General features: G+C 40.7%; 3 protein-coding genes across 3 annotated transcripts; all 3 read left to right on the forward strand.

Annotated features, from left to right (window-relative positions):
- The first annotated feature begins 1,696 nt into the window (after nt 1-1,696).
- foxq1b (forkhead box Q1b) lies at nt 1,697-2,671 on the forward strand. The gene has a single exon (XM_030772174.1). The coding sequence runs from the start codon at nt 1,697-1,699 to the stop codon at nt 2,669-2,671; it is 975 nt and encodes a 324-aa protein (XP_030628034.1).
- Nucleotides 2,672-8,754: 6,083 nt separating this feature from the next.
- foxf2b (forkhead box F2b) lies at nt 8,755-11,644 on the forward strand. Its single transcript, XM_030772842.1, has 2 exons — nt 8,755-9,727; nt 11,466-11,644. Exons 1-2 carry the CDS (start codon nt 8,758-8,760, stop codon nt 11,642-11,644), a joined length of 1,149 nt encoding a protein of 382 aa, XP_030628702.1. The 5' UTR covers nt 8,755-8,757.
- A 6,835-nt stretch (nt 11,645-18,479) lies between these two features.
- On the forward strand, nt 18,480-19,781 carry foxc1b (forkhead box C1b). The gene has a single exon (XM_030772815.1). The coding sequence runs from the start codon at nt 18,480-18,482 to the stop codon at nt 19,779-19,781; it is 1,302 nt and encodes a 433-aa protein (XP_030628675.1).
- Nucleotides 19,782-24,806: the final 5,025 nt, after the last annotated feature.

Raw genomic sequence — 24,806 nt, forward strand, 5'->3', positions numbered from 1 at the left:
ACTTAATGCAGTAAATATGGATTAAAAACTATTTTGATCGTGTTTATAGCAATTATCTCTGTCAAAGCTGTGAACAAACAGAATTAACACTCTAGTTAGTGCCACTCTAGTTCCTAAAATACCTGTCGCAATACACGAACCAGAGTTTACATTTAGCTCAGTGAAATTACTGGCACATTGTTAGTTTATCCTCAGACAGATCACGGCAAAGACAGCCCTAAGCCTCTGAACATAACAGTGCGGATGCTCCACTGCCTTCTGCGTCCTGCGTCAGTTATGCACTCTGCTGATGATACTTCAGGTCTCCATCGATGGAATGTAGAAAGCAAAGGTGCTAATGTCGACGCAGTAGTATTTACATTCATGGTCTTCTCAATTCACTCTTTAGGTTCAGTCAGTTAAACTCTCTCTCTCTCTCACTCTCTCTCTCACACACACACACACGAGGGGAGTGTGTGTTGTGCTGGCATGTTTGCCTGCTCAGTGAACCCGGTAAAATACACTCACAAATGAGGCGCGAGAGAATGTTTGGGATTCGCGAGAAGAGAAAACAGCCCGTGGGCTGCGTGAAGGTGTGGCGAAGAAGACAGTTTAATGATTATCACTCGCCCCGGGGCGCACAAAGAACTCATGTAACTTTATGACCTTTTGCTGCGTCGTCACCTCTTATGTATCAGAAAATAAGAAAGACATGGAGTCAGCACAGCCTGCGCATAAGCGTACCCATCCAATGTCATTATTGCTGACACTCTATATAACGCCAGCGGAACTGCTCTTCTCCAGAAAGACTTGCCTTTTTACCTGTTCCTCTCTACCAGTTCGTCAATTTCACTCCCAGTTTAATTTCGCTTTTTCCTCCTTACAGTTTCATGGTGTCCAATCCCGTGTGTGAAAAGTAGGCTTCTCTGCGCACCTAGTTTTTAAGACATGTCTACATGGCACTCTTCCAAGCGCACAAATTGTCACGACATAGCCAGTTATATATTTTCTTCTAGCTTACCATTCCATTATAGGTAAAACAAAAGCTTCAGTTAGTTATTTCATTAAGGCGCACGGGTTTAACGAAATTATATGAGTTGCCTGCACGCGAGGATTTGGATCTTGCAGTGATATGCAAAGTTCTTTTGCGACAACACAGTTAATCACACATGAAGCATCAACAGTCTCTCTCTCTCTCTCTCTCTCTCTCTCTCTCTCTCTCCCCTTCTATCTCTTATTTTTCTCTTCCTCCCTCTCTTATGGACATGTCATCTCACATAGCTATGACACTGACATGTTTAGAAATCTCTCTCTCACACACATATAGCGAGAGAGAGAGAGAGTCGTACTTTGATTGGCAAATGTATCTTCCAAACTTCTTTCAAAGTATGTGAAGCGGGTAGCGTGTGCAACAGACAGTTCCCTAATCGCGTGAATGTGTTTGTAAGAGAAATAAGCTCCACCCTCGTGGGCTGGGCTCGGGAGGTGATTATATTGAACGGGCGCTTACCACCGCGTCCAGTTCTCAGTGAAGAATATTTTTAAAAAACTTAACTACCTTTATCGTATTACCAACTTAGGCCAGTCGTATCTGCACTGTTCAGAACAGACAATTTCATATTGCCTCTAATAAGCAAAGGCAGGCGACACTTCCTTTGAGAGGTATATTGAGTAATTGCTGAACTTTAAGACCAGGAAAGACGGCCACACTATCAAAATGAAGCTGGAAGTGTTTTCTGCGAGCCGTCTCTTGGAGAAATCGCTGGACCTATGCAGTGATGTGGATATGCCGCTTTCCAACGAAGAAGAACTAGGTTCGGACGGAGACTGCGCGGCCCACAGCCCGGGGCCAACTTCCACTGGGGCAGAAGGCAAGGCCAAGCCGTACACGCGCAGACCCAAACCACCTTACTCCTATATTGCACTCATCGCCATGGCAATCCGGGACTCTTCCTCTGGCCGCCTCACACTCGCTGAGATCAATGATTACCTGATGAAAAAGTTTCCGTTTTTCCGCGGCAGTTACACCGGTTGGCGAAATTCCGTTCGGCACAACCTGTCACTCAATGACTGTTTTTTAAAGGTGTTGCGCGACCCCTCGCGTCCATGGGGTAAGGACAACTATTGGATGCTTAATCCACACAGTGAGTATACGTTCGCCGACGGTGTCTTCCGGCGTAGGAGGAAACGCATCTGTAAAAAGATCTCCAAAGACTCAGAGACCCAAGCACATGCGGGCGCTGAGAACATCCGGCAGCCCGTGCGCGAAGAGAGCCACGGAAGCAAGTTTTCCAGCTCGTTTGCCATCGACAGTATCTTGAGCAAACCTTTCACCCGCAGAGAGGAAGCGAACAGCCACATCAGCACTGACAGTCCGCGTTCCGGCTCGAGGCTTCTCTGGACCGCCAGCTCACACTTTGCGCCTTACGTTATCGGCTATTCCCCGGCTACCTTGCCTCACACGCCCCAGCCGGCGTTTCAGGTCAGTCCAGGAATGTCGCATGCAGTGCAGGTGTACAGACGTAATACGCCAGACGAAGTCACTTGTACTGGGCGCACATCAGACAATTTCACGCTGTTCAATCCAAAATCAGGGTGTCGGCCACAGCCTCACTGCCACATTCCTTCACGAGGGACCAAAGCTCACGCCGGCGGGAATCATCCTTTTGGAATAGACTCTCTGCTATCCTGACACAAACACCCACAAATATACAGCTACACATACACACTGTTATGTGCACTTTTCTGATCCACGTGATGTAAAAATGTACTTTAGTGCGTTATCCTGAATCTGATACACTGTCGTATACAGGATTGCAGTGCTGCATGTGTTGTTGGATGTGTCTGTTTATGTGGGTAATAAATATATCAAACTAATTGTTAGTAGTGCAATCCCATGTTTGTTTATTCCTTGCTCATTTCTCCAGCAAACTAACGTTTGGACGTGCCAAAACAATGGAAATATTATCATTATTTAAGTTTATGGTTTATAAATGTGACTTGTTGTTTATATTTTTGTTTGTTGTTGTTGTTATTGTTGTTACTATTATAACTGGTTCTGACGCTTTTGTGTAGGATAAAACTGGTTTGTGGTGTAATGACTATGCCCATTTGGAGCTGCGCTCCGCGTGACGGAGAGACTGATATTATTTCGCACTGTAACACTGGCGGTTTGTTTGGACGGTCTTTTGTTTAATAAAGACAAGAAAGACTACTGGAAAACCAAGCCATATTGCTGCTTTGCGTTTCGATCAGTCTTTGACATTTTACATTTGCCATTGTTATAATCATACTTATCACGCGACACATGCCAAATATGCACAGGAGGAGAAAAAGGTTGCTAAATGTTTCTATAATCTGATAAGCAGCATTAGTGTTACACTGTTTTGTATTATAAACATTTCTGAATTTACTGTGCTAGGTCTCATGACACGTGTACTGATCTCTAAACAGTGGGAGTAATAAAAATAATATCACGGGGGACTATTCCTAAATATTTAGTGGTAGCGAAACATGTGCTCATTTTATAAATACTGACAAGGACGCAAAGTCACAACATTTTCTGCCCGTGTGTAGGGTGCTCAAGGACAATCGGTCTACAACCATCTACGGTGAATATGAGACGGGATATCAGATAACTTACTAAATCACCGGCATCTTGATGACAAAATAATGAGTAATATGAAACTCAAATATATGAAACGCTTTCTATTGTCCCGTTAAATACTTTCAGATTATTCAACTCCCAAGATCGAATCATGCTAATATTTTTTAAAACACAAGCGCAGCCCCGCGAGACTTCAGTTATTAGCAACAGCTGGCACGGAATCATCCATGCAGTCAGGCAATGAAAACTGACAAGAAAATTTCAAGGTTAAACAGCGGGCACCTGTCGAGCAGAACACAGATGAATAAGCCTCACCTTTTAAGGGCAATCTCTGTGTTCTATTCACGCGACAGAACGGTAGGGCAAAAACACGAAAGTAAACTACAGCAGTTCCACACATTACGTTATGAAATTCATGTCACATCTTTTCATCCGAGTCCGTCATATATGCCACCATTTGCTAACACAATTCTTTGTTATTATTATTATTATTATTATTACTACTACTACTACTGCCGCTGTGGTTATGAATATGATTATTCTGATTATTATTATTATTATTATTATTATTATTACTACAACTACTACTTCTATAGAAGTGGTATACCAGCAATGGCATACCATTGCTGCGACTACTACTGTTTGATTCTTTTTTAGAGTGCTTAGAGTTTTAGAGACTAATTTATTATTATACATCACCAGCATGCCTTCAGTTGTTAATTCAAATGTTAGTGTGCACTCATAAATGGGAAAGGAGGTTTCATGCTACATGCAAGTTTTCAGTGTTCAAAACTTTGAAAATTGATATGCTCCTGTCGTTAGATGACATTTGGGAAAGTGGCTTCTTTTATTTAAATTTTTTTAAAAAAAGAAGATATATCTGGCCTAAGAGAGGAGCTGAACGTACACCTCTCAACCAGTAGACTATTATACCGCGAATTCTCTTTGTTTTTCAATTCTAATGCAACTACTACTAAGTTAATATACATATTTTTAAAACTGGGATTACATGTCAGTAAATCGAAATGGCTGTTCACTGCTGTACGCTTATTTAAGGAAGACAGTTATTTGCGCTTCTTTAACACGAGATGCCAATGCGCCGCGTATGATATCAAAGCGTTTGCGGTACTTTACAAAATGTGGGAAGACAAACGGACTCATACGCATACTGTGCTGTGACACACAGTCCAGAGCAATATATCAGCGACTACCTTGAAACTGCTTAGACTTGTTGTTGCCCTTCATGTTAAAATTGTTGTTTCGGTCCGTCTGGTGTCTCTCAAAAAACAAAACAAAGCTTGAACTGTCCACGGTCCTGAAACAGTGACGTTATCTCATCATATAAGTGTTAATGGTTTGGTCACCTTGGTGAAATAATAGAGGAAAGAGTTATGACCCACGTAGCTTGTAATACTATGAAAATTAAAATGTGGTATTTGGATAATGGGGATTAATTAACCGAGGTTTCGCGTGCTTTTTTTAAACAAAGTATAGGCCTGGTTAAATTTCTTTGTTTTAAAATTATGCGTGATATCTATGAATGAGGGCATTTTTAGAGGATTCTGATGGACAGGGTTCGAATTTCAGTTTATCAGTTGTAAAGGCACAGGGATGGACTGATGACTGAAACGTTTTGTTTGATCAAAGTTTTGATTTGTCAAAATTAATTTGCCATGTTTTCCCCCACGTGGAGTGTCCTTTGCAAACGGATTTAAACTACTCCCACTCTTGAGACAATTACATGGTCACATAAATACAGGAGCAAATGAGATGAAAACAGCAAAGAAAACTGTATAAAAGACAAATGGGCGAGGATCGCATGTGGTACACAGCACATTTATACCTAGCATCGACTAACTCCAAACGCTGAAATGTGTGCAGTTGTCTCGGGGAATCCTTTACTCAGAGAATGCTTGCGTTCGTACCTGCAGGTGCAGAACTATTTTTGGTGTTCAGGTACAATACTGCGGCCTGCAGGCGAGTGCGCGGAATGACACACCTGACACGAGAAGACTGTGAAAATGTTTCAGAATCGAATTGTCTGTTTTATTTACAAGTCAAAAATTCATTATTTGGGACGTAAACGCAAAGCTACATGCTGTCGGGGGGTGCCAGCAAGCACCAAAAAAAAGGCGAAAAGATTGTGTGATATTGACTCAAACTCGCACAGATCTCATGTTACATTTTCCTGTTCCTAAAGTCAAGGTAGTAGTAAACATGCACAGAATGTAAACAATTAAAGCTGAAATGACCGATTCACTTCAGAAGCGTCACTGTCATTGTACGTAAAGGTTGGCCACAGCTTTTCTTTATGCAACTGTGAAAGAAGAAGACGGTACCGTCCCACAAGCACCATGTACCATCCAAGGAAATACCCAAACTTTGTCACTCATTTTACTGGATAAAATCGGGATAGAAGCCTGCGCATTTACTGGTCTCTTTTAATTTTTTTCTGGTAATTATGAGCTCCAACAAATAGCTAAACCTTAACAATCGGCTAAAAGGGGGAAAAGAAGAAGCAAAACTAGAAACTGAGGGTTTTAGCCCAAGTTTCAGACTTTCTGATTAAATGAAAGCTGTTTTGTTACAATTATTATTATTATTATTATTGTTTTTGTTGTTGTTGTTGTTATTGTTGTTGTCATTAGTAGTAGTAGTAGTAGTAGTAGTAGTAGTAGTAGTAGTAGTAGTATTGACGACCAGTTACAGTGAAAGCTCAGAACGTGACCTCTGTTAAAACTTTAAAAAGTCTCTAAAAATATGGTAACAAACGAGATCAAAGCAAACGCCGGACAGTTGTGAAGGGTGTGATAGTCCTGAACTGTCCAAGCAGTGAATAAGCCAATGCTATTGTTTGCAGTGGACACTAAAGTGGACTTGCGCAAAATAGGAAGTGCCATACGTAGTCTTGTGTGTGTGTGGCTGTGCCTGTGCGTATAAGAAAGCTTCAGTTTGGTTCAATGGCTAAACGGCTTCAAAGCCCTTTACTGAAGAGTGTGGCTTCCTCTCGGTCCGCCGGGCATCCGGAACTCCGCAGGGGTCGGGCGCACAGCAAGCAACGGAAACTGAGCGCAAATCGGCCTCGAAGACTCGGGATCAAGATTTTGTCCACATCCTCACGATACCTAGCGCAGAGGGGATTGTTGATACGCATTGTTCCAGAAGCCTTTATCTTTGCACTTAAAAGAGAAGGGTCGGTAATGTCAAAGACACACAAACTTTCACACACTTTGGATGTAACATCTGCAAGGTTATTATTAGGTCTAATCATTCTCCGACACATTTGAAAATATCTGCACGAGAAAGAAGATGAGATTTGTGGCCGAAAAATATACGCAGCACACTCCCATAACACAACAGTCCGTCAAACTCGTTATTGATTTCTTACAACATAAATTGATCAACGGCTCACAAAAATAGCCATTGTCTCTTCACTTGTAAATAAAGATGGGAATGAACCGTGACATTAGTTATTAAGATAAATAACAACAGCATCGCCATCGGCAATAATAACACTACTACGAAAATTAACAACATTAAAATGACTACGCAAAGCAGTAGCATTATCAAATGGCATGTAGTTTCAGTATTGTTATTAAACTACTATTGATTTCGTTTTCTTTATTATTTTTGGTCACTTGCTTAGAATAGCATATTCCCTGTCGTGCAACACTATGATTGAATTAAACAACATTTGCCTATACAAATAACGGTGTGTACTGATACTGAATAATACCATGTCTGAGAAAGCTATGTATGAGCTGACCTCCTATAGCTGGAATAGGCAATCGACGAGCGCTCGGCTAATTTGGCTTTTCTTTTCCTAATGAATGTGAGACTCGAGGGACGCGCTATTGCTCGAAGACAGTAATCTGACACTGGCTCGCTGTGTGTGGTATCCCCCTCATGCTTTATGGAAAAAACCTGCTTCCACTCATGTCGAAATCATTTACATTCAAACACAGCGCTCTCTCTCTCTTTCTCTTTCTCTCTCTCTCTCTCAGACACGCACACATATACATGCGCTCTCAGGCTCAAGACCACCCTTTATCCATCTTGGCGACAGATTTTGTTTGTTTTTAGAGGGAGTCGCAGGGGCTCTCGCGCTCTTTTCATTTCTACCCGTGTACTTTAGCTCTGTATTGCGTTGACAGGACCGTGCTGTAATGAATGGTTGTAATTACAGGCACCGGCCGAACCTTTCAGGCGTCAAGCGGATTCCGTCTTACGACAGCCAAAATCTAAACTCACTGCATGAGATCCTAGGGTGAACTCAAGATTTTTAGTTCCTACCGAGGTTTGGAGACGTGTTCTCATAAATTTCTCAGCATTCACCGTTTTTTTTTTTCGTGTGAACTGAATGTTTAACAGGTCTCCAAGTAAAATCGATCTGCAGTTCACAATTACTACATACAGGCAGAATCCGATCGAAGAATATGGAAAGAGACCGCAAGAGACTCCCAAACGGATGCTCTCACGAGCTTTCCGGCGATTGCGACAGGTCCTGTGTCACCGCTCATTTCTTGATTTCGTCAAAAGGAAAAGGGTGAGAGTCTAATGGGGAGGCGGAGGGAAAGGAGGAGGAGAAAGATTCGGGGGAAAGAGAGATCTACTGGTGATCGGTGGTCGCGTTTTGTTTCTGCTGAGCAGGGGTTCCCTGTGCGCTTTCATTTTCTCTGTTTTCTCATCTAAGAGGGATTAAAACGTGCTATGGTTTCTCGGTATAGATGAGAACGGCAAATATGACAACCCGGAGCCGCCGGAGCCCTCTGAAACCTACTACGGAAACAATAGACTAGGCGCGATAGAGTTGTCACATCTGGATACAGACTCACTCCCTCAGTGGGCCCTGCCTTTTGGACATCTCCCCCGGCATTCACTACTCGTATTAAAAAGGACCGCTGGATGGATAGGGACTGAGGTTACGCTTGTTTAAATTGAGGGGAAAATGACATACAAAACATAGGAAAGACATATCAGGATTTTCTCATGACGGGAATCAAGAAGAAGGTGCCTGTTTAGAACTGTATCTTATCTGTATTCGTGATTTTTTTCTGTCTCGTTCCGTAATTTGTCATTTTTGCTTTTGACGCACTGTTTTTCTTTTGCCCGTTTTTTTCTGTCGACATCTTTTCTCAGCTGCGCTGCGCTCGTGCGTCTTAGCTGGAGAGATGACGACCGAAAGTTCACTGGCGCCGCTGGAGGCGCCCTCTCCTCTGAATTCAAGTCCGACCTCTGTAGCGCAACATCCCGCCCTACTAAGCTCCCAGACGGGCCTAGGCAGTCAGAGTGCCGTAATAAAGGGCAAAAAGGCCAACTCTGGGTTGAGACGTCCCGAGAAACCGCCATATTCCTACATTGCACTCATTGTGATGGCAATCCAGAGCGCACCGACAAAACGTCTCACTCTCAGCGAAATTTACCAGTTTCTACAGGCGCGATTCCCATTCTTCAGGGGTTCGTACCAAGGCTGGAAAAACTCTGTCCGACACAATCTCTCCCTCAATGAATGCTTCATCAAGTTACCTAAAGGTCTAGGACGCCCAGGGAAAGGTCACTACTGGACCATAGATCCTACTAGTGAGTTTATGTTCGAAGAGGGCTCGTTTCGGCGCCGGCCTAGAGGATTTCGAAGAAAATGCCAAGCTTTCAAACCCATGTACCGGATGGTGAACGGCATTGGCTTCGGATCTGCACTTTTACCCCAAAGCTTCGACTTCCAAGCCTCCCCCACCTCACTTGCATGCCACACCAACAGCTATAATATGGATGCGATGGCTGGACCCGCAGGCGCTGGCGGTTATGACGTGCTGGGTGGAGGCCACCATGCGCCTAACATGTCCCCCGATTCTGACTCCGCATATATGGCCAACTGTCAAGTCTCCGCGAATGTGGATTTTGGAGAGAACAGCAACAGTCCTGTGCCTGCTTCCCCCGCCATGGCGAGCGCACTCAGCGGTCACTCGCCATACCATAGCGGCTCCACGCACTGGGCTACGTCAAGCGGCTCTTCATACCTGAAACAGCCTCCTCTGAGCTCGAGTATCCCGGTGTCTTCAGCTCTGCACTCCGGCATGACTCCTTACTCTCTGGACCAGAGCTATCTCCAGCAGAGCACCAGAGAAAACGTTGACATTTCAGGTATATTTGGGACAATACGCACCGTTGACTATACGTGAAGGCTTAAACGAACATTAGCAATACACATTAATATATTTTCCAATCCTAATTTAGTGAACACAATGATCATGCTGTTTTTTAAAAATCTGTTTAGTAAATGAATTTACACATACCTATTCATCAATACGTGCAGTGATCTGCAAAATAGTAGGGAATATGTAAGAACTTCCAAAGCCGAAGTGAAAAGAACTGGTCGGAATGGAGCAGAGCAAGAACACAAGCGATTAAGTTTTGGAGTTAATTTAGTGCACTCTGAACACGTACCCACACTATCTATCTATCTATCTATCTATCTATCTATCTATCTATCTATCTATCTATCTATCTATCTATCTATCTATCTATCTATCTATCTGTCTGTCTGTCTGTCTGTCTGTCTGTCTGTCTGTCTGTCTGTGTGTTGTTTTTGTTGTTGTACTTTTTGGTAATTTATATCAATATTTTACAAGCGAGTGAGTAATATTTGCGTAGCTGCGAACTCAGATTGATTTATGATCTACTTGGTCCGTAGACCTTAGTCCCGGAGGTTACGTAAACACAGGAGATTACAGGGGAGCAAAACCTCCAACTAATTAGGTTCCGTTATCGTCACTATTATTATTATTATTATTATTATTATTATTATTATTATTATAATGTGCGTCGCACAGAAATTAAATTGAACTAATTTCGATGTAATATTTTTCAAAGCTGAAGGGAAGACAAGGAACCATTCTGCTTTCTTGGTTGGCATATTTCGGCATCTTCAAAATAGAGTAAACCCAGTATAACAGACATTTAATCAAACAATTTGCCAGTTTTAAAGGTGCCAGTTTTAAAGTTTTCTTTGAAGCTTTTCTTTTCTTTTTTCTTCTCCTTTTCTTTTCTTTTCTTTTCTCATACTAAAATGCATAGATGGTCACATACAAATACGCCTTTCTGTTGGCATGTTTTGTTTATGTCTTATTATAAAATCAGTTAAAGTAGTTAAACTTTTATGGTGAATACATTTCTTAATTAATTCACGTCGTTTACCACGCCGCTTTCAGAGGCGCTCCTGTTCTGTTGACTTCTGAAGATCCGTCTAAGATAGCCTAATTTTTAGCACAATATGTTTTTAACGACTTCTTTTAGTACTTTTCATGTATATTATGTCTACATTATTAGCCCTGAAACAGTCCCAGAACGTAGGCTAGTCATTCATCATTTAGACAGCCTTTAGAGAAGTCAGAGCTTATGTAATAATTGAAGAGGTATTGTGAAGATATGAACGTACTGATTTAATATATTCGAAGCAACCAAGCACTCACACAAGCTCAGGTAACAACTTTTGGACTTTATAGTAGCCTACTGAATGCAGTGCTTTTTGGAAATGGAATCTTCTTGAAGTGCTTCAACAAACACTCATGACTCATCTTTTCGCCAGCGACGGATGTATTGTTTATATCCGCCAGAAATGGAAAATGAAGCTAATTCAAACCATTACAACATTTGGAAACATTTCGACATTACACATTAAGACCTGAAGATTTCTGTTTGCCTTCGGTGATTAGTCTAAAAATCTGTATGTCGTTTAGCAGCTGTCTTTGTGTGAATCATCTTGTACCAGAAGTGATACCGACGGTTCTAAATGATATTAATATTTAAATATATGGTTGTTTCAACGCTGCTTCACTTGTTTGCCTGTCGAATGTAATAAACTTTGTTTTCTCCTCGGTAGGAGGACCGCGGTATCATATTCATTCTTCCTCCATGGGCGACCGGAGAGACTTTGTTCTGAACTTCAACAGAATATCTTCGTTCCATCCTTCTGCCAGCGGATCCTATTATCAACACCAGCACCACCATCACCATCATCATCAGAGTATGCGTCAGGACGTCAAACCGTGCGTACTGTGAACAGTCAGTGGTGGAAATTGTCCAAATATGGGCACATGGATCAGATAACGAACCTCAGAAGATCACAATGAGAGGTTAACCGGTGACATGACTCCGAACAGGCATAGCGAGCATTTACTTGACATATACTATATTGTGTCCCTTTATGTGAGACCTGAAAAACAGACAGGAGAGATCCGAATTGCTTAGACACAGAATCATCCAAGTCTTAAGGATATATGCAGAATTCTGGTATGTGATGTGCTAAGACCTATCGCTTCTGAGTAAAGATGCTCACAAAGATGAACTGAAATTTCCGCTGTGGCGTAACCTAATTGTTCAAGTCATCCATAATCAGTGCCTAGTTTTCCTTACTCACAACAATTGGTATTTGCACTTATGTTACGATGTATTCCCAGAGCACTTAAGTTTTGTTATGTAATATGCCAATAAAAATAATATTTTGAATATCATTTCTACTTGGTGTTGCCAAAATTCATTTCAAGAACGAACATTTAAAACCTCATAAAGTCAAAGGATACCGTAGTTTTGTAGTAGAAGTTAGGGCAATGACAAGAATATTACTAATAATATACTACTACTACTGCTACTACTACTACAATAATAATAATAATAACAGTACTAATAATACGAACATTTTTCTTTTTTCCTTCTCTTTCCCCCTTTTTTCGATTAATTTCATTCGCAATCCTATTAGCTTTCTGTCGCACCACGTATTCCATGAATGTTAACTGAATGGAGCTATTTTTGATCATATGGAAAGCGAAAGATAATTCCCATAATTTTGCAATAGGATTAATACTGTGGCAACCTAAAACATCAGTTCACATACAGCGTATCTTACAATTACCGCTTTGATTTTGAACACAGTAATTACGAGTTCTTTAAAACTATTGACACCCGTTCATTCATGCATTCTGACAGCTATTGTTGTAATTAGAATACAGGCATACATCATAAATCGTTAATTTCTCTTTAATGTTTCGATTACATAAGTCTCCGCAATAATACATGAGATGATCATGAGACATTGATTTGCTACGGACAAAAATCAACACATATCGCACCAAAACACATCCACAATGATACGTGCAGTCTAATTTCGTGCGCACAAAATAATAACAGCACAAAGTGCATGGAAACGCAGACATCTTACATCTACATCCAAATTTAATATTATGCTCACTGTCCATGTGGATTCTGCCGCTGTTCCCCTATTATTCTCTGGTCTCTCAACGCCATCTAACGATAAGTAAGCGCAACGACCTTACGTCAAGCGTTTACGGTGGAGGCTGAAACATAATGTTCGCAAAATGCACAACGAAATGTTTAACCCTAATCCTATCGTCACTATAACCGATAGTCTACAAATTTCCAATATCACGTGATCAAAGCGCAGAAGAATGGTTGTTTAATGTTTTTCAAGAAACTTGTCACAGACCTCCACAATGGTAGGAGGTAGTAATAGTAGTTTCATATACAACAGTATTATATTCTTACACATTTAATTTTGTTTTCTCACCACTTTTAATAAAAAACAGATAGAGATGTTTTGAAAATGTAATTCACAATTAAAATAAATACACTGGTGAACTCAAAAACTCGAAAAGGCACATTTTATAAATCTGGAAAAAGGAGTGCAGAAAACAAAGTTGCATGAGCAGTGAACCCGTACTTAGAGTATGAACAAATTGAATTTATTTTTTCAGTGATTCAATGCAATCAGCCAGAACCACACATTTTTCAAAACAAAACTTTTTCAATGAAATACAGCAAGTATTTGTTGTTGTTTTGTGAACTCTTCCTTTGCAAGCATAATACCGTTTATTTCTATGAATGTTAATGAGATTGACTTTAGTTCTTTTGTGAAGTCTCTCTGTGACGAGGGATGAAAAAATGGGTTGAACGTGTATATTATTGATTATGAAGCACCTAAAATCTCAAGAAATATACTGACATTCTTGAATTAATACTGTCTGTGCTGTGTCGAAGTGGTAAATCTGAAAGAGCTAAAAGTAGCTAAGAAATCAGGTCCAACTGTGAGGTCCAAGACAGCCTAAATTCAGCTTTTGGGCTTCTCTCCTTACTAAAAATATTGCCTCAAAAGCATGTATGGTATTAAAGTAAATGGAAATCTCTCTCTCTCTCGCTCTCTCTCTCTCTCTCTCTCTCTCTCTCTATACACACACACACACACACACACACACATATATATACACACACACACACACACACACACACACACACACACACACACACACATATATATATATATTTTTTGTGTGTGTGTGTGTGTGTGTGTGTATCTATTAATCTATCTATAATAACTGTATAAAGTGAACTTGAACTTGCCGTATTTCAAACTCCAAGGACATGGATGTTACTCAGTTTTAAACCTCATAACAAAACCTCCACTTCACTTGAAACTTGAAGACATCAGGTCATATTAATCTGTAATTTCACACTTGTCCAACTATAGGCAATACTCAGTGAACAAAATGCATGATGACAACGAGGTGAAATGACCGTGCATAAACGCACACTGCGGTTTGCATGTGAACTAATTCACCATTTTCTGTATTTTTGCACTGCTGACACTAGATGGCGGTAACTCTCAGAAAATGGAGAAAAGAATGAACTCAATGCCTTTCTGGGCCCAAATCAATACAAAACTGCTTCTTTTGGAGGTAGTGAAAAGACTATACATGTGTCCAAGATTGATGATCCATCAAACCCTTTTTGTTGAGATCTTTGGTGTTTGTGTATTGTTCAGCTAGTAAAGTGTTTATACTCACAGCGTTTGAAATTTGGAAGGCACATACTGGCTTGGCTAATTTGTTCCATTCACGTGTTCAATCCATTCACATCTGAGTTGATTAGGCTATTGCTCTAGTTAGGAGCAATTGTGCCAGAACGGGAACTAACGCTCACGGTGACCTAGACCAAGAGAAAATGTTTATAATCTCAGTGTTCATTTTACATGTAGATTTGTCTTTCTCTCATCTGTTCCTTTTGCGCCAGTTTTTCCAAAGAAATAAGTGAGCTTCTCACTGCTCTAACATCTCATAGCTCATAGACACATAGAAACACAGACACAGGCACACGCGCGCGCACACACACACTCACACACACACACTCACACACACACACACACACTCTCACACAAATTCACAGCAGCGCAAATTCTAGCAATTGAATGCAGCTGAGGTTCGAACGGCCGAAGCGGCATCATCATTTCATTAAACTGATTGTTTGCTTTAACAGTTTTAGTGACTATGAAAAACCGTTTGGAATTACAGATGGATATACACATTCTGTGAGCCAACTGGCTTGTTCTTTTGTTGTGGTTATCGAGGAAGCCTTTTTCCATTGGCGTCCTGTTATTTTTGTTACACATCTTAGAAGGCCGATTAATTGTGTTTAGAACCGCTAAATTTCTATACGATGTTGTCATGCAATGTTGGATGATGAATTTATGTGACAAACATTGTTACATAAAGATAAAAATACAGTCTGTAATGCTTACGCAAGTAACAGGAGAGAAAGCAGGATTAACATCAGTAACTCATGGACAGCAAATAGCATCACAACCCAAACCGTAATCCTCAATCAAAATCCTGTTTCTGGATTTATAGTGGTGCGAAACCCTATGGTTCGCCTCTTACCTTAATCTCCGAACTGGTGCACGATGTGTCATACAGCCATAGAGCTGCTCCTTTTTGTTTGTTTGTTTGTTTGTTCGTTCGTTTGTTTGTTTTGCTTGTTTGGGTCAGGGCATCTTGGAAGAAAAAGTGTATCACCATGAAAAATGTAATTTGGAATCTCTTACGTCTTAGCCCGTTCTCTCGGTTTGATGTATTTCCAAAAGCTTCTTACTGTATTTGAAATCTCATTAAGAGAACAGTCGTAAGATGGCGCTCAGCACACAAAACACCAGTGGATATATGGCCTCAGCAGGTTGTCTCTCTTCACAGTAGCCAACTCCCCATGCCGGTCTGCCTGTTGACGCGCTGTGGTGGGTCAAGCGCAGCTCTCACCCGTTGTGTGCGGTCTTCCTGTCGACTTTAGTTCACGCCCTAAAAATTTCTCCCGTGGGCTCCCATAGTTTCATCGTGTGGGAGTCACAGATGAGAGCTTGGGGGTGGAGGGCCGGGTAAAAATAATAAACCGTACCGAGCAGTTATTTCTATGAATTTATTTGCCGTTTATTCAACTTTGCCTCGTGCATTTTGTAGAATAGGAAAAGCAGCTAGTCTATCCTCCCAAAATAAACAAAGCTACCGTAATTAAAGATGCTTGTTACATTATGCTATACTCACTGGCCTACCACTGTTTTAGGCTAATTCTTGGACAAGTGCAAACATACTATCTGATTTATCGCATAAAGGATTTCGAGAGGAAAAAACACACGCAAAAAGAAGTTATGAGAATAATCACCGAATGCTTTTTTTTGTGTTGCCTATATTTCGAGTTCCACACTTCATTCTTGAACACGGTTTAATTATGCCGTTTATTTCGACAACGGACTGATCCTGATTTGGTCAGCAGTATGCATCATGGACGTTATTTCTATTTAAGTTCTATTAAAAGAAATCCGAAACTGGACTAATACCTAGGTAAATGAACTAGGATTTTATTGCATAGTTAATAAATAACGGGACCAGAGTGTTTCGCGCGTAACTAATTTAGAACACAGTAATATCAATATGGAATATGATACATTTTGAAAATTATTTTTGTTCTTAATGAAAGTTTATAAATCTGTATTGGAAGTACTGTCTCGTCTTTCGTCAGTAACAGAGCCCATCTTAATCCAAAACAAACAAACACAAACTTATCCTGTCTTACACATCACCAAACTTTGCCACCCCAAATTCCTTTACCTTAACCACACACAAATGATCTTAATTAAAGAGCAATCCCGAGAGCTCTTCTCACTTAATGCATGGGCAGGGCGGGCATTTCCAAGCTCCTACTGACTGAAGCTTTCAGAACCCACCTGGTTTTAATTGACTCCTCAACAGAGGTCAACACCTCCACAGACCTCTTGTTCGTTTCTTGGGAAGAAAGAAAAAGCTTTTGGTTGTAGCTTCTAAAATTCAAACGGGTCTTCAAGTTATTGAGCAGTTTTCATAAAGATAGCAAAAAGCAGAAACAATGACGCAATCAAATTTGTATCGCAGTAAGTCAAGCAACTATAGGCATCAATATATGGACATAAATGTATAACCGAAAATGCAGTAATAAGAACACAAACCCTTGCCATTCTGAAAATTAACTTAATTTAATTAACTTCATCTTAAATACACATTCGTGACAAACCAAAGTGCTTTTTTGCAATTATTTTATAATTGTTATGTGAATTTAATATTTGTATATGTCTCTGTATAAATATACCAGTTACAATATCAACCGCGAAAAGCAAAGGATTAAAAATTGCGCTTATGCGCTTGAAAGCTTTGGCAAGCCTGTACAACCTATAGTTAACAACAATTTAGATTCATTGAAATAACAGAAAGTTATGGCACTATTTTCTATTTACATATAATGCATATTTCACACAGCAAATTCGTGTTCGATGATCTGATATTTGTTTTAATTCCATAGTTTAAGTTGACGGCCACAGATGCCGATCATTTTCATGTAAATTATTACGTCTACGGTCTTTTATATGTCCCTGAATGATTCGCTGAGAGTTTTATTTACAGTCCTCAGAATTCCAAAGACGTATCCATACACATTAGTGCAACGGTATTATTACACTAGATACATCTGGAAAAAAATAAATCGTTTTTGAAAATATATTATTCGTTTTACTCAAAATATGTATAACATTTTAAGCTTTTTCCAAGTCGAGGTGCACTTGTATTCCAGTTTAGGCGATAGTACTCTATGAAAAATAATCCTCTCAAATCCACAATCTTGAAGCCAACTACTTGTGAGTTTTCTCCTGAATACAATATGAAAAAAGTCAGTTTGCGGTTGATGAATCCCAGTGCCGGACTGTGCATGGTCATTCACGTGGGCATCAAGCGTAAAATGGGTTCAGGTCTAGAATGAATTCGCTTATTGAGAAAATCATTTCCGTTTTTTTTTTCTTTTTTGGCAAAGTGTGTTTGGTGACCTTTAAATGGTTCGTGCACAGACAAATTTAGTCATCTCTGAAGGAAGAGGGGGCGGCAACGTATATCACCACCTGTACAAATCTCTCTCTCTCTCTGTTCGTACTATCTAACGCTAAGTCCTGGATGGGTGCTGTGTCTGCTGTGTTTTCAAAGAACCAAAAGATGCTCGATCCCCTGCTGAGTCACACGTCTCTTACAGTCTCAAAGCGGGAGTGGGCTGGAAGTTCCCCTCACCTTACCATCTGTGTGTCACTGAGCTGCTTTCTCCCTCGCACAGACTCAGTGTGTGCTCCATTACGCTTCTCCAGAAACGGATTCGAGCGCCCATTGGATGTGGAATGCGGTCGGGGAGGAGCGCGTGTTAAGCAAAAAGGCAGAACTAGTGACTCGGTCAAAAAGTTCTCTGAGTCGACGGATCCGAGAAGTGAGTGCTATTTCTCATATCCCTCCTTCTGGCCACGATACATACACACAGCCAGTCACAGTTAACCGAGAAGTCGACTGTGAGAACAAGTCCACATTAGATCTGCTTACGGACATATACAGAGAAATCGGGTCTGCACAGCGACCAAAACTGAGATTTTGAGCACTGACGCGTTAGAGGGCCAATTTGGATGAACTTCAGCACTGAGCATTTGGGAGAGTGAGGAGATATTTGGAAAAGGAGTTTCTCTTTTTATCACAGGGAGAGGAATCGTATAGAGAAGGGGATGCAGGCACGTTACCCGGCTTCAAACCCTACTTCACTGGGTGTAGTACCTTACATCACCGGGGAACAGAGCTACTACCGAGCCGCCACCGGTGGAGGATACACCGGCATTCCAGCTCCTATGAGCATGTACTCTCACGCAGCTCACGAACAATACCCTGGAAGCATGACCCGTGCGTACGGCCCCTACACGGCCGCACAACAACCGAAGGACATGGTGAAGCCCCCATATAGTTACATAGCGCTCATTACGATGGCCATCCAGAACTCAGCGGATAAGAGGATCACACTGAACGGAATATATCAATTCATAATGGAGCGCTTTCCGTTCTACCGGGACAACAAGCAGGGCTGGCAGAACAGCATCCGCCATAACTTGTCACTGAACGAGTGTTTTGTTAAAGTTCCGCGCGATGATAAAAAGCCTGGTAAAGGCAGTTACTGGACTCTTGATCCCGACTCCTATAACATGTTTGAAAACGGTAGCTTCCTCCGACGGCGGCGCCGTTTTAAGAAGAAGGATGCACTGAAGGAGAGAGAGGACCGCGAGAGACAACTAAAAGAGGCATCGGGACAAGCACGTGAACAAGAATCGCAGCAACCCATAAAACTTCGGGATATTAAGACAGAGAACGGGGCTTGTACACCCCCGCACGCTGTCTCTCCTTCCCTCAGCGCCCTACCGAAAACCGAGAGCCCGGACAGCAGCCGAGGAAGCACGAGCAGCAGAAGTCCGCACGCGCAAACGGTGCAGCAGGGCTTCAGTGTGGATAGCATCATCACGGGCCTGCACGGGTCCCCGCAGCACGCTCCTGAGCTACCCGCTTCACGTGCAGCCTTACCAGGCACGGTCTCTCAAAGCTACTCTCCCTCACCTCAGCCCGCACACTACAGTCCGCCCTGCGGCCAACCTGCCACTTACCACTGCAATATGCAAGCCACGACTCTGTACACCGGGGATCGGGGAAATGGGGAGGAGACCTTACAGGATTACTCCAGCACCACTAGTCCCACCACGCTTTCGCATGCACAGTCGAGCACAGGTCAGGAGAATCAGCATATGCAGCAAGGCCGTCTAGCGCCATGGTACCTCAGCCAAAGCGGTGAGCTGGGTCACCTGGGAGCCAGCTATCCTGCACAGCAACAGAACTTTCATACGGCGCGGGACGTGTTTGAGACCCAACGCCTTGCGCTTAATAGCTCTCCTGTTAACGGGAACAACAGCTGTCAGATGACCTTCCCTTCCACTCAGCCGCTTTATCGGCCCCCGGGGGCTTTCGTATATGACTGTAGCAAATTCTGACAAAACAGAATTTAACACCAATCAAAAAAAAAAATAATAATATATATATGCATATATAGGGAAATTTCTTCATGCATTTGTAATGAAAACAAAACCAAAGTGTTCGGACTGATGTGAAGGCGATGATCGGTGGTGTCTAAAAGAGGTTTGGACATCGGATTACACGTAAGTGTCCTCTCTTGGTATTCGTGCTGTGAGGTCTTGTCTGTTAACACTATGGACTTGACTTACAAAGCTGCAAGGAAAAAAAACTCAGCTAATTTATTTTATGCAATAGTTGGGCCAAATGTAGCCTCCAGAGTTTCCTTAATTATTTATAAACAGGCTACAATGTAAAATAATTGTTATTAAAATATTTTCGCCGTTTTTTTGGAAATATTCGGATATTATTATTTGTTCAATAAATCATTGTTTTTTAGTTAACCCTCGAGTGATTTTATCGTTTTGTCCAAACGTTGGTCACAATCCATAGCATATAAAACAGAACTGTTCAATTCGAAGTTAAAATTCAGAAGACAAATATGCATATACTTATACAGTCTATGTATGGGTTTAGCCTTATTTCATATAGTCTTCAAAAAATTCCTACAGCACTGTCAGCTCGATTGTTGATGGGGATGTGCAAGAAAAATACGCAATGCAAACATCTGGAAAACATTTTGCGGGATATTTTTGAGTTCGCCGTAATGACTGGGACATGATGGATAATATAACGACAAGAGCAACAATTACAACAACAACAGCAACGTGAGCCACAACTGTAATGAATTAATTTCATTCAGTTGTCTCGTTTTCTCCCAACTCGGCAACAATTAAAATATTATATTATTAAATTTATTCGGTGGAAAATATAACAATGCGTTGTATCTTACTTTATATTTCTTTATTATGTTAACAAACAACAGTGGGTGATGCGGGCGCACTCGCTCGCTTTCCTGAAGTATTGTGGGATTAGTATACACCGACAGGTCATTATGAGAATAATCTAAAGTGTAAACGCTTGTATCACTATTAACAAAAGACAGAAAGGCAGAACTGTGATTATTTCAATTCCACAGTTGTTAGATGGTCTTAACAGTCTATGTATATATAAGTTTAAAAATATAAACACCTTTAAAAGGTACATTTTTGTCAAGGCTAGCAAGCTAAAGCATAATGTATTCACAGAGTATCTTCCACGAGACCCTGACTAGTTTGAAAAGTTCCCCTGTTTCATTTTGTTAAGTTATATATACACGTTCTATAACAAATTCCGACGAAATAGTGCAAATTTAAAATCAGTTAAGTAAACTGGGATTGTAGAACAAAGAGATTTAAATACACGAAAAATTCGCTAGGCCTATCTCTTTCGTGTTTCAAACGAATAACTCCAAACACTACAAACATTCACTTGCATTTACACGGTGTGTGTTGGTAAGTGGGTTCTTGCAGGGTGTGTGAGTATGCGTGTTTGAAAAGGAGTTTGAGTAAGTGTTAGGCCCAACTACAAAGAAACCGTCGTTTGACTGTTCAGTGCGGGACTATTTAGGGCTGGAGTTTGATCGTCTTAACTGAATGATACTTAGTTTGAATTGTTTCGAAAATGTAACTTAGTCCATGACTGCGATTTTAAGCTCTTTGTTTTTATACCGCCGAGGGGCTGTTGTGCTTTCACTGAGCACTGTACATTTGTTATCTTTTTCCATTTCAGTTTATCTTTAGCCGACAGGATAATGACAAAAGTCTATGATACAGTTCAAATACTGCATAGCCACTGCACGTGCGCATTTGTCAACAATTGGGCAGTGTTTTCTGTTTGTGGGTGTGTTTGTAAATGTGCATGTGGTTAGCGCGCACTCCCTAAGCAGAGCCCAATTTCGATTTACTGGGCGTAATCGGGTTGTTAATTGAGGGATTTTGGATTACAAGCGTTTTTTCCCTTTTTTCTTTTATTTTCTTGAATTAGCCAGAGCTCAGCGTCCCTAAGTCCGTTTTGCGCATGCACTCATTACCATGTGTGTCAGCTTTGAACACTATAATGAGACAGAGAATTATAGTGTGCATGTGTGTACGTGTCACGACGTGGTATTGGCCTGTGCAACTTAGAATTGCAAGAGTTAAATACATTACAGGACTGCACTAGGTTCGAAACAGGGCTCGTGATTCTGAAAATGTGTGTGTGTCGTGATAACTCTCGTATTTTAGGCCTATAGCAATTTGGCACGACGGATATATCGTCCCCATGAAACGAGCCTCTGTGTGGTTAACTGGTGGGTTAACTTCCATCGCGCTGACAGAGGACAGAGGGCAGACCGAATTTATGTGACTGCGACGGAGCGCCAGAGTTCCAGGCAAAGGTCAATAGGAGATGTCAACAACAGCTCATGAGAGGGCCTCGATCCGCGCACGATCTCTGCACCCTGATCTATCACGCGCACACACGCAAGTGACCATGGTGTTCCTGATCACTTTTTCAGTTGCCTGTCAGCTTTAAAACACTGAGATTTTACCTTAATTCTTTAAGAAAAAAAATCACCAAATAATCATTTAGTAGTTATGATGCTTTGATTGGGGCAAATTACTGAAGTATCAGAAATGTAATAAACATTTATCCTACCTAAATGAAAAATGGATACACTGTTTTTATATTTAAAATAAGACTTAAAACATCAATAAGGGGAAAAGGCTTGAAGCGAGTAATAAAATAAGATAAAGGAAGGATATCTACCCTTTATGCAAAAGACTTTTTGATACCTGTCCGATTTTTAAAAAGTGTCGGCTGAAGGATCTTGTCTCTATTCGTCGCTGTGCTGAAACGACCTTAAATCTGAGTTTAAAGGCGTTGATTAGAGCTGTTTATTCGGAGCAGGGTTTTAGCGGCTTGCTTTTTGACTTGCTATTGTTTGATATGATCACCTTATAGAAAAATTAATACGCCGATTATGAGCAGTCGGAGTGCAACACACACAGAAACCTACCTGACTGGCTGATATATGGTGATCGCCGTGCCAAATAAAATAGCAGTAATTGAGCCCTCGCTCTGTCTGAAGGCACAGCCTATTCATGGAGCGCTAACCAGGGTGTCGGTTTCATTTGAGTTACTGTGCTTTATGCATAAATGCTTTATTGCCTTACTATGTGGATATTAAAGCGTTGGTGCATACTCTTAAATACACATTAAAAAACAGGTCCACACAGATCCAAGACACAGTACAATATAACCAACAACAATCACAGCGAATAATAATAATAATATGAATAGTACTAACAACAACAACAGCAACAACAACAACAACAATAATAATAATCATAATTCATTTGTATTCAACTTCATTACTTATTTGGTTACTCCAATATTTACAACTCATTAAGAAGCAAAGCTATAGCTTATAGATACTGTAGCTTAAAGCTACAGCTCATAGAATAAATAAATCTACCGACTATTGTAGATACAAACGTTAGCTCTCTGTTTTAAGTCAGAATACACAAGGTAACAGTTTTAAAACCTTTTCCAAAAAGGGAAATTCAAGAAAACCTTAATCTCTAGTATTCAAAGCGTTCTTCCCGTTTAGACAGAGGGTGCAACTTAAGTTGAATAAAATCAATTTGTCAGTCAGCAGCATGGATCTCTCTCTCTCTCTCTCTCCCTCTCACACACACACACATACACAGCTCATGTACACAAGCACACACGTGTGTGCTCACACAGAGGGACCGCCTGAAGCCAGTAGAAGTAGACTACGTCAAGGTATCATAAGATTTTTACTTTCACGGCCTCAGATCTTTATATCCCTTGGCTTAGATGTTTCGCTCTCAGAAAGTAAAGAAAATAAGGTACTAAAACAAATTGTAGTGTATGCAATTTTGGGCCTGTGAAGGATTAAAGGGAAAATACAAATATTGTATTTACAGAGCGCCCTTACTTTAAAGGCATGACTTTGTTCACTCCGCTGAAGGATACCTGGGACAGCATAGTTACACTCAGAACTTCAGATCTGTCCGTTTCATCTGCCCATCGGTGCTCGAAAAACATGGGCAAAATTGCAAAATAAAAAAAAGAGTCTTCGGTTTTTGACGAAACATTTGATTCATTACGAGAAGGCATTTATAAATCACAGCCTGCAAATAATAAATGGTTTTGTATTTTTGATCTAGTTTCTCAATAGCAGAAATAGTTCGTTCTGTAATACCCAGCCAACACATTTAAATGACAGCATCCGCAGCAGCTCTTTCACTGTGAAATGTTGTGAATAGCCTACTGGATGTGTTGAGAAAATGTTCTACATGCCCAGCTCAGGAAAAACTAACGAAGCCCAAAGTGGATCAAAGTGATGGCTCTACGGATAAATGAACACATTATTATTATTATTATTATATTACAAACTGCTGTATTATTATTATTATTATTATCAAAAGTAGGGCACTGAATTAATCTAAATGTTGGTAAAATAAAAACTCACAAAGGAAAAGGATATATGTACTGTAAGCTCGAAATATAATGTCAAAAATTATAGCATCGAAAATTTTTAAACATCTCAAAATATTTCAGTGAAATGATGCTTTACAGATAGGGTCATTCACAGCATTTTTTGCAACTATTTTGAGGCAACCCGTTGTTGTCTTTTTTATTTATGTGATAATAGATACAATATGCAGTACACCACTGAAAATAAATAAAAAAAAAATAGGGATTTTTAAAACTCAACAGTTTGCATGCCTCAAGTTACTCTGCAGTCCAGAAGCTGTTGCTTGATTTCGTGACAAGTGAACGGTGCGTTGGCCGCATGTCTCTGTAACTTGGTCTGGTGTTTTCAGAAACAGCCGCACACAGATACTGCAATTCTTTCAGAGACTTGTTTCTGGCGTTTTATTTATTCAAAACGGTCAACTGCCAAATGTTTAATTAGAACTGTTTCACTTGGGTTCGCGGCAACTGGATCTGGTCTGGATTTTGACAGCGTTTAATATTTTGCGTTTGATCTTTCAACCAAAGCTAATGTCAAAGCAATGATAAAAAATACTTCTTCAGACTTGTTAATTTACTAA

Source organism: Chanos chanos, chromosome 4 (assembly GCF_902362185.1).
Source record: "Chanos chanos chromosome 4, fChaCha1.1, whole genome shotgun sequence".
In the NCBI taxonomy this organism is placed as follows: Eukaryota; Metazoa; Chordata; class Actinopteri; order Gonorynchiformes; family Chanidae; genus Chanos; species Chanos chanos.